Consider the following 14,789-nt stretch of genomic DNA (forward strand, 5'->3'; position numbering starts at 1 on the left):
CAATCTCGAGCGCGAAGCTTTGTGCTTTTTCAACTAAATACCCAGTGACCTATGGATCTGTTTGCTGAATGTTGTTAGTGTTAGAGGCAAATGGAGATCAATCCTTTAATAAATTGACGGTAGTTGAGAATAGAAATAAAAGCTTGCGGACTGTTTCTTTTATTTTTCTCAATCTCATTCTGGGCACTCTGTGGCTATTTGAATTTCGACATCTGTAACGAGAATTTGAGAGTATTACCAGTAAAAAAGCAACGGGTCTCACTACTCCTTTTCGAGTTAGGGTTTTGGGGAATGTATCAGTTGTGTATTTAAAGACGATTATTGAAGTATCGTATTTAACTTATGCGGTTGAAGGTTCGCAGGCGAATAGTGTGTCCATGAAGTCTTAAAAGGATTTTAAAATTGCAAAGGGAATTTATCGATACCGAATACTGTTTAGTATACAAAGGTTGGGAATTGTTGTCGAGTATCTTCAACAGACTGAACAATCTATGCTCAATGGTCTGTAAATCTGACATGTTATACTAACAAACGACTGTGTTCACACAAATCCCAAAATGGCCAGTTTTACCATCCGTGATAACATGTCAATTTTGGGTATGCGCGCCAAGATGTCGCATAACCTGAACCCTAACGTGGTACACAACCTCCAGGTTCAGGTTGTGCGCCATCTTGGTGCGCATACTTCAGGAGGTCCCAATTTTGTTCTGCAATCGTAAGAAATCTGTCTGTGAATGATGGAACTAATTCAATAGGAAAATGTTATAGTGATCAATAGTTGTGCAAACGCAACTAGATTTGACGCATATTATGTCATGTCAGATTTAATCGAAATACACCTGGTTGTTGGTTTTTGGACGACTGATTGATTTTGCTAATTACTAATTGTTAACGTGTTTGTCGTTTCAAATCGCCGAGTACGCAATTGAATGTATTCAATCATTGTCTATCTTGTTTTTCGCCAGGAAACATTTTATTAGTACACAAGCTTTCTTGATGGGGTATTTTCTTACAAAAACAAAATATATCGGAATGTTTTCAAACTGTACTTCAGGCTGTCGCTGTTGTCCTCAAGTCCCAAGAATTCTTTTATTTAGGTTGCTTTGTCGAGTGTACTCTTGCGTAATAATTTGAATTACGACACAGCTTTCAGTAAATTATGATACTGTTAACAAAATTTCGAACTCATAATAATCAATTCTATGTATGATATCATTTTCGTTCTACTGGCTATTTTGTAAAAAATAAGCAATGAAATTTTTAAGAAGGTGCCAACGATATGGAAATCAATTTGTATCTCATTATCTTACAATCATCGCACGATGCACACTTCATATAATCCTTATTCAGCCATTTCAGTGACAAAATATTGAAATCTTAAATATATGTGTGTGCATAGGGTAGCATTTTACCTCTTTATTTATCGCATAAATGTTCTTAGATTAATTGTCGGATATTATTAAAAGAACCAACCGTTTATAGGGAAACACTTTTTGCCGTATAGGTGACCTGGTATTTAAAAAAGAATGTTTGGTATTTAGAAAAACCAATCAAATATTTGAACACAGTGAGAAGACAGGGCGCTAGAGAGCATTTACACACAGTAGACTGTAGGGAGAAACAGCATATAAAATTTGATGCTAGAGAATTTGTTCCTTTTGAAACATTTTCTTTTAAATTCATTATATATAAAATTTAAGCTGAAACATGGAGATTGTTGCTTAGCTATTTATAAGTCATTAGTGTATCGATCCATCCACGGCCATTATTTCGCTTTACATTGGGTATTTATATTTTATCAACTTTCCGGGATTTTATATTACTGTATTTTTAATTTTTTTTTGGTGGGTGTAAGCCAACGACTGTTTGATATGTGCTTAAGGAAAAGTCTGCAATGTGCAAAATGAAGAAAAAAAGAAGAAATGTCACACGTCGTATACGGCAAACATTAAATATTTGCCATATAATTAGGTAAATAGTACATAGACGTATCAGAATTTCCCTGTCGGCAACACCGAATGGGGAAAACACACAGTTATTTCCGGGTTGTAATTTCCCTCGAAAGCATTGGCGAGTGGGTTTAATGACCAACAATGGGTTCACTGACCCATTCTAGGACATACGGAATTTTCAAGTTAAAAATCAGTGTTCCTCATTAAAAAACCGTTTTATTTTAGAATGAAAATAGCATGTCTCCATCTAAAAACAACGTGACTCGTTACTATTTTAAAACTGAAGAGACCACAGAATTTTCAGATTTTTTCGCGGGTGGTTATTTTCAGAATTGATAAATCTGCGCGTGGAATGAAAATATATTTGTTCTCAATTATCAGGTTTCGTACAAGCAGTATATGATATGTATAAATCTGTGATCACGAAAGTATCGCTATTTATGTTTGCAGACACAAATAACAACATAAGGTGAATGTGATTTTGGCATCACATTTCTATCCTGTTTGATTCTTGTTTATTTCCAAAACATTTACTTTCAGATTACTAGAAAAAACTACCATTACTAACTACTACTACTTTGAAAAATAGTAACAAGCAAAATATTCCATACGGGCCGATCTTGGTCGACGACCAGCAAATTCAAGAATACATATAAATCTAGGTTGAAAACTAGAGCTGCGTGCAGCTTTAACAGGCTTCCCGCGTAAAAAAAACTGAAGGCAATTATGATGGGGGACCTATTATCTGCACGTGATGTAAATTTCAAGTCTCTAAGTAGTGTCGTTCTCGAGAAGAAGATGAAAATGTAAAATCCTATATTGCTCACTGGAGCGTATCGCCGAGGTCACTCATGCGTATCCTTGACATATTGTATCCGGAACATTTCCATTAATCATTGTTATGAATTTTAACCCAATAGCATGTATCAATTTTGAGAAATCGCAAAAAAACTGAAGACGCGTTTTGCTCACTGGAGCGTGAAAGCGTGGTCAGTCATGCATAAAATTTGCAAATTATGATGGGGGACTTATTATCTGCATGTGATGTAAATTTCAAGTCTCTAAGTACTGTCGTTCTCGAGGAGAAGATGAAAGTTTAAAATCCTATATTGCTCACTGGAGCGTATCGCCGAGGTCACTCATGCGTATCCTTGACATCTCGTATCCGGAACATGTCCATTAATCATTGTTATGAATTTCAACCCAATAGCATGTATCAATTTTGAGAAACCGCAAAAAAACTGTGAACGCGTTATGCTCACTGGAGCGTGAAAGCGTGGTCAGTCATGCATAAAATTTGCAAATTATGATGGGGGACTTATTGTCTGCATGTGATGTGAATTTCAAGTCTCTAAGTAGGGTCGTTCTCGAGAAGAAGATGAAAATGTAAAATCCTATATTGCTCACTGGAGCGTATCGCCGAGGTCACTCATGCGTATCCTTGACATATTGTATCCGGAACATGTCCATTAATCATTGTTATGAATTTCAACCCAATACCATGTATCAATTTTGAGGAATCGCAAAAAAACTGAATACGCGTTTTGCTCACTGGAGCGTGAAAGCGAGGTCAGTCATGCTTAAAATTTGCATTTTATTGCTAGCTGAGAACTTCTGCACATTTGAGGTAAATTTTAAGTTTGTAGGACCAATTTGAAAAAAAAATAATAATAATAATAATAATAATAATAAATAATAATAAAACACAGGAATACAATAGGTTCCCTGCTGACAAGCAGCGGGAAGCCTAATTAACTTATAACTCGAACAGAGCATCATTTGCCAATGTGACATCGCCTAAGTAAATTCCTCAAAGTATTTCGAACTTTCGTTTTATACCATCCGTATTAGTAATAAAACATTGCCACTAACAATAAAAAAAACTATGTTCAATTTTATGCAAACGATAAATTTCATGAGACGTTGCTGACAGCGTATCGATGATCAAATTGGTTCGAAATCTCGTTAGTTCCGATCAGACAAACGATGAGTTCAAGGTTCAAATCGGTAGTTACGCCAGCGCTCTTTTCTCCTATCAGAATCTTCAGAAATCATGAATGAATAATACTGTACTTATTTCTCCTCATAAGGCACTCTAATGATGATTTTGAAAAGAAAATCCGTATCCACTTATGTGTGAAAAAGTCAAATGCGTGTTTATTTCAATAATGAAAGGAGTTTGTTGATGTGTGCGAAAAGAAGTTGTTCGAGAAATGCTTTTTGATTTATAGTGACGTAATTCACATAACTATTGAAAACTACTCTAAAGTTTTTGAAGCCCCCGAAACGCAAAGAACTCCAAACGTCAACGAAAGTCTCGAGTAGAGTTCGAGAACATTCCGAAATAGATTGCTGTGTATTGGAGTATCGCATTAAGAAGGAATCTAAGGAAATGATATATAGCCAGATTGTCAGATTAAATTGCAAATCTCATAAATCATCGATTTCGTGGTTTTTAGCAGCAAATTGGTATTAGTAGTAAACCTTCAAACACCCCGAAATGGCAATCACCATTGATCCACGCACCGCCATTTTTGAGACTGAAAAATTACCTAATTCCATTTGTGAGTAAAGTTCTTAAAACCTCTTGAGCGACTCGTGGAGTCTTGTGTTTTCACTCTTGTAGTGAATTCAAACCTTTGTTTTTGTTGAAGTTATTGAAACGCACGCTCAATAAAGTAACGGTTTATTAATTTTAGGCAACTAAACTAATATATAATCTATTCGAAAATCAATTTGCTAAAACTAAGAAGACGACCAGATTTTTCCAGGCCGAAACGTTATGCCCAAAGTATCTTTATCGGTGAATATCAAAATGTGCACGAGATTATTTCATAAAAAAACTCTGGTTTTAGCGAAATTATTACGCTATTTGACCAAGGATCGTGAAGTCGGAGTTTGGCATGTTTTTACTGGAATCGTAGCCGAAGCGTATTTTCAAACTCACTTCATTCATTATCAAAATTCGATTTTGATTCCAGAGTCGAAAAGGTTCTTAATTAAAACGAAATCAGGAGCCTGAGCTAAAATGTGTCTTATCCCGGAGTTGGAGTCAAATTTTGTTCAACCCGGAATTAATTTTAAATTTTACTGATCCACAGGCCTACGGCCACAGAAGACGCAGCACTTATTCATTTATATTCTATCTGACCACAAGATAATATGGTCCACCAATTTTTTTTTTGAAACTAAATGAAGCCGCGGAATTTCATGAATATTTATTGGGATATTTACAAACTTATTTAAATATGTGCGTGGGATGAAAATATAAATGGTATTCAATAAATCAAATAATTAATAATATCAAGTTTAGTAAGACCAGCACGAAACATATATCATTTATAATCACGGCTGTACAGATATTTATATTTGCAGAGACAAAAGTCAACACTAAGTGAGTATGCTATCAGTACCATCAAATAGTTGACGCATTATGTCACCGATGAACCGACCACAAAATTGGGTCGTCGTCTTTTGACGATAACTCGAGTACATACTCGTATCAAATTCCTAAGATGAACAACAGAATATTTTAACGAATATCTCTGTTTATTGATTATAATATGTAGTCTGCGAATGGCAATGAAAATTTCAATTCCCACGCCACTTATGCACAACTATAAATGTATGTAAATTCAGCTGCACTTGGTATTTCAGTGATTGCCATTAACCTTGCTTAGAGATTATTCTTATTTACTTCTGAGATAGTGCTATTGACCTTAAATGCTTTAAAGAATTTTTTTTTAAAAGTTCCTATAGTATAGTTGTATATGCAACAATAAATATCTGATATGGAAGTGGCAAAAACAACATATAGATTCTAACTTGTGCTCCGATGGGCTCATTTCTACAGCAATTCATCCAAAAAATACGTTTGAGCCTTCTAGGAAAGCATATTTTGCCGTACCATTGCATGTAGTTGCAAACATTGCGTAATGAAAATCTGTGAGTGTGATGTTGTGCTTCAACTATTAGAAACTTCGTTTCCCATTTATGGAACGTTGCATTAAAAATATACATGCTTGACGGCTGACGAAAACACATCAAAGATACCCAGTATCGAAATTTTTCTTTCAAATATTTAAATATATTAGTTAAACAAAAAATAGAGGGTTTTTGCCACTTTGACGCAGGCTTGCCGTCAAATAAGTTTACTTATATGGTTTATAAGATACCAGGCGTGTTCTGCGTTTGATCCTTGATTAATAACATTCAATTTCCGGCTTCTGAAGTGATGTATTCATTCTATTTTTGACGTTAACGTGATATTACAATCGAAACTTATGCAGCATTCTACCATTTGTAATGTTGAACGTGTTAGACGGCTGAAAACGTGAATGCAATTTCGAGTAGATATCGAAGTTGCAACATTGTGCTGTATGTAGGCTATTATACGTGTTTGATATTCATTCCGTAAAAACGAAAATCCATAGTATCGTTTTTCCCTTTTTATTAAAAAAATGATCATGTTATTTCACATCATATATATATATAGAGCCAGAGAATTTTCTCCCGTACTCGAAGACGTAACCCGACAGCGTGAAGAGGCAAACTTACGCAAAACTGCAGTGACATTTTAAGAACGTATACATTTGAATATATTGCAGGAAAAATAAACATTGCTGCAAAAAAAAATTATTTTATTTTATTAAACTGTACAAGGTGGGCTAAAGGTACTCCCGTAGTGTGTGTACCATGTTAGGGTTAGGCCATAATTTCATTCCGATTTTCCTTAATTTAGTTCGATTACGTGTTCGGAGACCGCCTGTGTTAGCCAAGTGAATATATCCCCTGCTCATAAGTTTCAGTCCCATTGTGCAAATTTATGTAAATTAGGCGAACAAAATTATTTACCTCCATATTGGTACACACATTTCTGGAGCGCCGGGCTAAAAGTAGTTTGCACAGACAAATAAAGTAATTGTGATCCCACTTTTAGCACACCCAATAATGACACTTTTTATTTAACAAATCTGTCGCACTAATCGAAATCTGGCACCTGGGTCTCATCTCAGATTTCATTAAATTTATGACTCTCGTCATCGTCTTTAAATAAATACCGGCATATTGAATACAAACACCTCGTAGATAGAAAAAAGTACCGGTAAGGAGCATCGTGAGAAGACGGAAATTATTGAAAGTAATAAGCTTATTCATATCAGTCGCCGTTCAAAGTTACAATATGAAAAATGTTCAAGTAACCGGTAATAAAATAAATAGTGCACGGTAAAAGATTTAAACAAAACTTTAAAATGCATAAACACATACCGCCTGTTCTAGTCGATTAACGCGAATATGGAGATCCCACAGGAAATAATGACATATACGCTTGAAATCCAGGATAGGTTACATCATTTAAGTACTCTATTCCTACTCCGATGAATGATGAAATTTTCAATAGCTGATTTATATTACCATACAGCCTATATTATCTAATACTGACGCTATTCCATACGGTTAGAATAGATTCGAAAAAAATATAGAATTTCAAGTATATATACCGTTTATTTGATGCATGATGCAATATTCGAAAATTGGATCCGTAATAGATTACAGTACATCATATCGTCACGCTAATAACCGAATTGCGTGAGTCATTTTTAGCAGTTTGGAGAAAAACGTAAAAAACTTCCTAATGATATTGTTAAACCATTGAGAGTCAATAATTTGCCATGTTTCAATTTTTTGATCGTAGCCGGATTGATTTAAGTTAATTTGTATGACGCAGTTAAGTGACGTCATAATGGCGCACTGTGACTTAGGCAGAAATGTGTCTATGACTTGGGGACATACGCAATTTTGCAACTTTACTATATGCACCAGTCCTGAAAACTGAACATTCCAAAAACTAATGTAATTCTCAGTATCTGCAATGTCTAATCCCCAAAATAGCTAATCAGTTTCAATTACATTATTTTTTATGTTTAAAAATATATATTTCATCAATATAACACGTTCTGCACACCCACCGAAATAAGACTAAGATTAAATATAAAGAATAAAACAGCAATGCACCCAATATAAAAGCCAACCAAGATGAATTGGACTCGGACAGTGAATATCGCGAGTGCACACCTTCCTATACTGTAGTATAAATTCAAATTAATACGCGCTAAGCTAGAATCCGAGATGCGAAAACTCGAAAATACTTCGCCGAGGTTATTTTGTTTCTGTGACGTCACAATAGTCCTGCGCTAACAATGACAATTCATTATGACGAAACAATTGCACAAATGTGCATGTCATACTATTTCTCCATTTTTATGAGTTTCGGAATTCTTAAAATAAAATCTGAGTTAACAGACAGGTGCGCAGCATTACATAAATACCTATTTTATAAAAAACTCAAAATCGCCAAAAATGACTTACGCAATTCGGTTATTAGCGTGACGATATATATGATTCCTACATCGGCTATATCGTCATTTTTACGGTTTATAAAAATGTACAATAAAGGGACTGAGTCAAATCGGTGACGTGTTGATCTACTATTTTCTTTAAATCTGGAAAACGTCACTTACACAATCGAGTTTACGAGGCTGTTTGGTATAAATTTGGCGCCATTGGTTCTATAATAAAATTTCACGACTGAGCGTTCTGGAGTTGGTGGATGATTAGACAATACATAGTTCCACAGAATATTCAAAAAGTATATTTTTATTTGATCTTAAAATAGAAAATTTCCGCATAAAATATATTTTTGTATTTGGTTTCCAACATACAAACCATTGTCCAAGTTATCAGTGAGATACGTTGTCTATTGACGCCTGTGGCCAAAGAGACTCTATATCTATACTTGAATCATTTTTTTTTTCGAGAACTTGATTTGAGTTGGTTCAATTTTAACACTAAAAATATTACCTAATTCGATTTACGATATATATGTAAACCGTAGTGTAATTCCATGATTCACCTAAGCCTACATTGTAAACCGAATAATACATTTCCGTTATATACACGCAACTACCAAGACAAAGTCTGCAATTTCACTTTACTGTTCTGATTTACGACTTCTTGAGGATAATCGAGTCCATTGCTGATGACGTAAAAGTACACAATATTTCAACATCTGTTTCTACAATTATCATTTATTTTAGCGTGAATGGGGAAACACTATGAGCTCGCGCTTTTATTTTCAACTGCTATTCGTTTTGTTTTCTTTTTGCATTATTTCTCTTATTGTATCAAGTACATACTTCCATGACTGTCGAACTATGTGTGTTTGGGCCACTTCGACTGTTTGTGTGCCACCAGCCTGTGTTTATAAAAGTCTTTTAATTCTCGCTATTCCATTTAAATGAATGTCCTTAGTACGTATGTTGTCGAGTTTATTTTCCTGATTTTTCTTGACACTACAGATCTGTTTTAATGTTTTACTCTAGCGCAGTTTTTGAGTTCGCTGTGTAGAATTACGATTTAAACTCAAATGACTTATATCCGACTGTTTATACCGTACACTGTATTTAGAATAATGTTGTTTAACTGTGCACAAACTACTCTTACGACAAGCAGTCCAGTTTAGTCAAATATAATTTACGATTTTATAGGGAGAATCGGACCTATTTTGACGTATATGTACAAAATTGTTACCATCCATCACTTAAAAAGCTTCTTGTTGTCCATTGTTGACAGTAAAATAATTTGGTAAATAAATCATCTTCAAAAGTTGATTAACGAGCTTGTGGGTTGAATGATTTACTATCAACGAGGTATTAAACAGCAGATTTCTAAGAAAGGGGTTCATTTATGATGTCATAATAAATTGACAGTCTAACATGACATCACAGTATATCACATTATGTGAGTACAAACGATATCAAAGTATGACGTCGTACTATTCCTAATGGATTTTGATGCGGGTGGAACAATCTGACAAAGGTAGAAGACTTGGTTTTGTGTTTACGAAATCAAAAAAATCAAATCTCAATGTTTTGAACATTCCATCTTTTATTGTGTGTGGTAAATAAACCCGAATTGGGTCAAACAACACAATTTAAAGGTATATAAAAATTATATAACTCCAGGGTGTCTGCCGAAACAACTGGAATTTGTATTGAACAAACAATCCACCTAAGTTGTTGCCTTGGCGCGTTACCGACATTCGCAAACGTTCAAGACGACTTCTTCAGACATGAATGCGCACGAATACTAATATCTCCTCAAAACTGTTTATCTATGAAAAAGCATACATAATCAAAAATGTTGAAACAATATTACGCAACATTGTTCTTGCCGACAACTGAAATAATATTTACATTGTTTACCGATGTGAGGAATTTAGTTGACACAAGCGGTATTATCTTGATCTATATATGAACAATCCATAAAAGTTTTCCTTCTAGTGAGGATATTTGCACTAACAAGTAAGGGAAGCCTATCTATCAGGCAATATTCGTCTTTGGTCGGTGATCAATGAAAATCAATTTTGCGACAAGCTCTTACCACCGCTGTGGGGGCTTAGGCATTTACGTGGAATGACGATAATATTCCTCAGTGTAAACTTTTACGAAACTTCCCTTATCAAATAGTTTAAATGTTAAACAACTACTAGGTTGAACGACCTCAGTCCGTATATGAAACACGCCGACTATATGTCAACTCGGTGACCGTACATTTGAACCATGTACTATATGCGGGTGCTAAAACCCATGGGTTAAGGTTAGTATGGGTTCAAATATCCGGGAAACAAAAAAATTTCCATAGGTGCAATAGTATGCAGGTGCAATTGTCGTGGGTTCAGATGTACGTGGTTCAAATGTACGTGGGTTCAAATGTACACGGGTTCAAATGTAATGGAACCGTCAACTCCTATACCATATCACAACATCATACTTCTTTTCTCCGTAATTTGTTGTTCTGAACGAGGCTTTGTTCAAGCACTCACTGGACGATAAAGTTCAAAAAAATTTGAGTATTTCCAGACTTGTTTCAAATCTACATGAATTACATGGAGGAAATTACATACCTGGTGGGAAGAGGCGAAATAAGACGATTGATTGATTTTGAAGAACAATGTGTAATATTACTGAAATCATTATTGAATTGTAAATGGGCTCGTTTTCGTAGCTTCATGGAAGTTTTGCATTCATAAACCATCCGTTTGATTGTTATCTCAAGTCAAATGAATCAATATTTCAGACAAGGTAGAATTATAAATAAGTGTCATATAACAATATGGTCACGATATCTACGGTAATTTGCCTGGTACCTTTCTGAATAGGACTTCGTTTTAAACGATTCTGCCGAGCTAAGTTATATCGTTTTCTTGTGCTGGGTTAATGACAACTTTTGAATTTAAAGCAAACGGTTTTTCTTCTACTTTGCGAACCCAGTCATGCATTTGCTTTGGGTATATATTACCGCTCATGAAAATGGTCAGATGTAGAATTTTTGAACCTCTGTTAACCCAAGGTGCTCGACTAGTTATGCAAATGCATATTTTGCCGACATTGTTGTCCAGTTTTGATGTTTCAGAGACGGAAGTCGCGTGTACCTTTTTTCTACCTCCATAAGAGTGAATTTGAATCATTCCACAAAAAGACTAATAAATTTACGAAAAGAAAAACTTTATTTGTTACATCTATTATAATAAATACTACAGAGTTTTGCAAAAAATGGTAAAATATAATTATAATATAAAAAAGTAATCGAACGTTAAGGAATAGAAGCGAGTAATATCTAGCATGTAGGGCGATTAAAAATATTTTGAAACAAAATAATATTTTGCTTGCTTTAAGAGGAAAAAAATTGATAAGGCAAAAATGATCAGTTTTCTCATTGTGAAAGAGACCATGCTTTAGCTAGTCTGACTGACGATGTTTTCACGCAAAGATATCCATTTGACATGTAATCAATGACCTGACTCAAATTATGAGTTGGATGCAAATAGTATTGCCTACTAGAAGGGTCGTCAACATAGGAAATACATCTATGGTCAGTTGTAGGGTCACTTATCTGTGATGGATGTGGATATGCGCTTGATAGAGTTAGATAGGGACTTGAATTACCGTTTTCTGGACATTTTACATAATAGTAAACTCCATTTGAATCTTCGTACCCGAAAACGTAGACGTTTCCACTACCAATCTTCCAACCGTATAAGTTATACATCCCAGCTGATATGTCAACTTTTATGCCTCCTCCTTCTCTGAGAGAAGAAACACACCACTTGAAATCGGTAGTTGGGTGACGCAATTGTGCATTGAACTGGAACGACGACTCCTCACAAATTGTTTGTACGGGTACAATCTCATCTTCGTCGATTGGAGATGATCCACCTGAACACGAACACGACGAAGAATAACTACTGGAGCATGCCGGAGATTGAGGCAATACAAAGTCGATTAAAAATCCTCTCATTTGTTGATTTTTCTTGGAATCGTGCGCGGAAGAGTCCTGACTGATGTCGCTATCATCGGAGCTCTTCTGTGAACACTGACTTTCCATCACTCGCTGTTTTGAAATATGAAAGTCACGTAGATCACAAATTGACGTGGAGGACGCTCTTTTGAGCAATGGCCTTAAGGGTCGTCGACTGGTTCTGAAATTACTTTCTTTCTGTAGTTTGTCAATTTTTGCGCCACCTGAAATGCATAATTACCGATTTTTATACATGTAGTGTAGAGTTGAAGGTCACGCGAATAGCTATCAAACCTTCCCTAAACTGAAAACATCCAAAGCCGCGAGTCATTAAAACAATATCACACTGACCCAGATTTCCTGGATTTAACAAACGACTGTGATGGCTTTCTGATGTGTCCCAAATAGGTGTTTTATACACACAATGCGCTGATTCGGCGATAATGTAGGCTATTTGAATCCAGTACCGACATTCATTGATGAAAAAAGTGGAAGTAGCCTACTTGAAAAGTCTGTCAAGTGGTAGGCTATTACAGTTTTGTCATCTTATTTGCATAAACCTTTTATTAGAACAGCCAAAATTTGTCATCAGAGAATTCGAATTTTACAAGTAAATGTTGCACCATATTCCGTCGATAGCTTTCTAAACCACCCCGTAAGTACCGTAGTTTCACTACACCACAAAGACTTACCTTGGCGGAGGACAACACTTGATCCCATAGCTGACATTTTGAATTCACAAATCAAGTTTACGTTTGTTTAATATAATACTGTTTCAGTGCAAATAAACTTCAAAATATATTTTCTGATATGCGCTGTACTGTCGGTATAGATTATTTCGCTTTCTCATTGAATCCCTATTTATATTTGCGGCAACAATCGAGAGAATATACGCCGCTTTTTTTTCTTGTTTCGAGGCTCGCAACCTAATCTGACGTAACTCTGTTGATTGTCACACGCATGCCAGATTGTGATTACGTCACCTTTAAGCCCGCCGGACTGACCTGTCGTGACGGGAAGTACCTAGTTAGAGAGCCGATAGCAAACGAATTTTATTAAATATTAACAGTGTTATCTATATTTTTAGTATTAGCTTCATTTCACACTACCATAATTGGATTCAACGAAGAGATATTTCCAATCGTACCGTAAACTTCGATTTGGAAAAAATCATGGTTGGAATGTGTGTATCAAAGTAACGAATATCTTTTGATCAGTCGACAAGCATAACTCAAATAGTTTATTTGAGGCCTGTATTAATAGTTCGGCAAATACAAATGACATGTTGCAAACATGGTACACAATGTTCCTACGTAGGATGAAATATAGCCTGTTCAGTTGTTTGTGTTTTCAAATTCAATATGCCGATGCTACCGGTATAATATCCTGAAGTGCAATATTCTCTGAAACGCAGAGTTCACACATCATTCTCATAAGATCCGCATCGAATATTCATTAATATGGCCATAGACTACCATAATTTACTTTAACGTTAATGGTATTCACGCATAGGCGTAGGCTGAGTGCTGATTCAATATAAATCAGAACATGAATTCCTATTACAGGATTTGACCGCATCCGTTATTCACCAACTATGTGAAAGGGCGTTAAGAAACTAAGATCACGTTAGGAAAGTGTGCACTTTCATTTTAATTGCAACTATTGCTAATTTTTATAAGCTGCCTCGTGTAATATACGGATATTATATTTTATTTAGTAATTTTATAGGGAAACATGGATGGTTGAAAACGAAGTATTTTGAACTGATGATATGATAGAGCATAGGCTCACTCTGTAGCTAAATTGCAAAAGCACTGATACAAAATAATGTTTACACTCACTTAGAATTCATTCATAGAGGCAAAATCAACATTAATTATTAACGACTTTGACACGTTTTTCGGCTTTGTTTTTCAAAGTTCTATTTTATTCTGATCAATTTTCGTCACAAAATCCTCTATAGCGTTATTGCAGTACAGAACAAACGGAGGTTTCATCATTTGAGTCATATTTCTTCTTGTCCCAAATTTACCTTTTTCTTGTGATCAGATTTGCAAATAGCCCCTAACTTGCTACTGCGATTTATACATGAAGTTTTATTTTGACGAATCAAAAAAGTATGACACGAAACGACGACTCACTAATTTCTATATTTTATTGCTATTTTGTTGTTTGCAACTTTTTGCAAATCGAGTGCGTCTTAGTTTATATTCAAATCTGTTAAAACTTCAAAATGCTGACTGTGTATTGACATCATCATCGTAATAACTCATAAAACTTTTTAAAAACATTTCGGTTCCATTTTATATTAATCGAACGAAACACATTGTTCGAAAGAAGTTTTATTTGGTCATTCGCGGGTATTGTGCCTATCGCATCATACATGGTGTTTGGTGTAATAAGTACTTTGTATTACTTTTACATGAGGTAATAACTCTTTACTTACTGGAGATTCGTTCATGAGATTGCAAAGACGGG

The 14,789-nt window shown here is 35.1% G+C and overlaps 1 protein-coding gene and 1 long non-coding RNA gene across 2 annotated transcripts; both read right to left on the reverse strand.

The window, feature by feature from the left end:
* Positions 1-6,004: 6,004 nt before the first annotated feature.
* On the reverse strand, positions 6,005-7,419 carry LOC144429931 (uncharacterized). Its single transcript, XR_013479181.1, has 2 exons — positions 7,221-7,419; positions 6,005-6,574 (listed from the first exon to the last, which is right to left on the reverse strand). It is a non-coding gene; the product is annotated as an uncharacterized LOC144429931 (long non-coding RNA).
* A 4,088-nt stretch (positions 7,420-11,507) lies between these two features.
* On the reverse strand, positions 11,508-13,159 carry LOC120347219 (uncharacterized). Its single transcript, XM_039417124.2, has 2 exons — positions 13,004-13,159; positions 11,508-12,535 (listed from the first exon to the last, which is right to left on the reverse strand). Exons 1-2 carry the CDS (start codon positions 13,038-13,040, stop codon positions 11,727-11,729), a joined length of 846 nt encoding a protein of 281 aa, XP_039273058.2. The 5' UTR covers positions 13,041-13,159; the 3' UTR covers positions 11,508-11,726.
* Positions 13,160-14,789: the final 1,630 nt, after the last annotated feature.

The sequence above is a fragment of the Styela clava genome, chromosome 11 (assembly GCF_964204865.1).
Source record: "Styela clava chromosome 11, kaStyClav1.hap1.2, whole genome shotgun sequence".
In the NCBI taxonomy this organism is placed as follows: Eukaryota; Metazoa; Chordata; class Ascidiacea; order Stolidobranchia; family Styelidae; genus Styela; species Styela clava.

Excerpts from the sequence above, each read along its gene's own strand:
- LOC120347219 (XM_039417124.2), bottom strand. The coding sequence starts at position 13,040 with ATGTCAGCTATGGGATCAAGTGTTGTCCTCCGCCAAG. Across the intron at positions 12,536-13,003 it reads AAGTGTTGTCCTCCGCCAAG|GTGGCGCAAAAATTGACAAA; the intron begins GTAAGTCTTTGT and ends TATGCATTTCAG.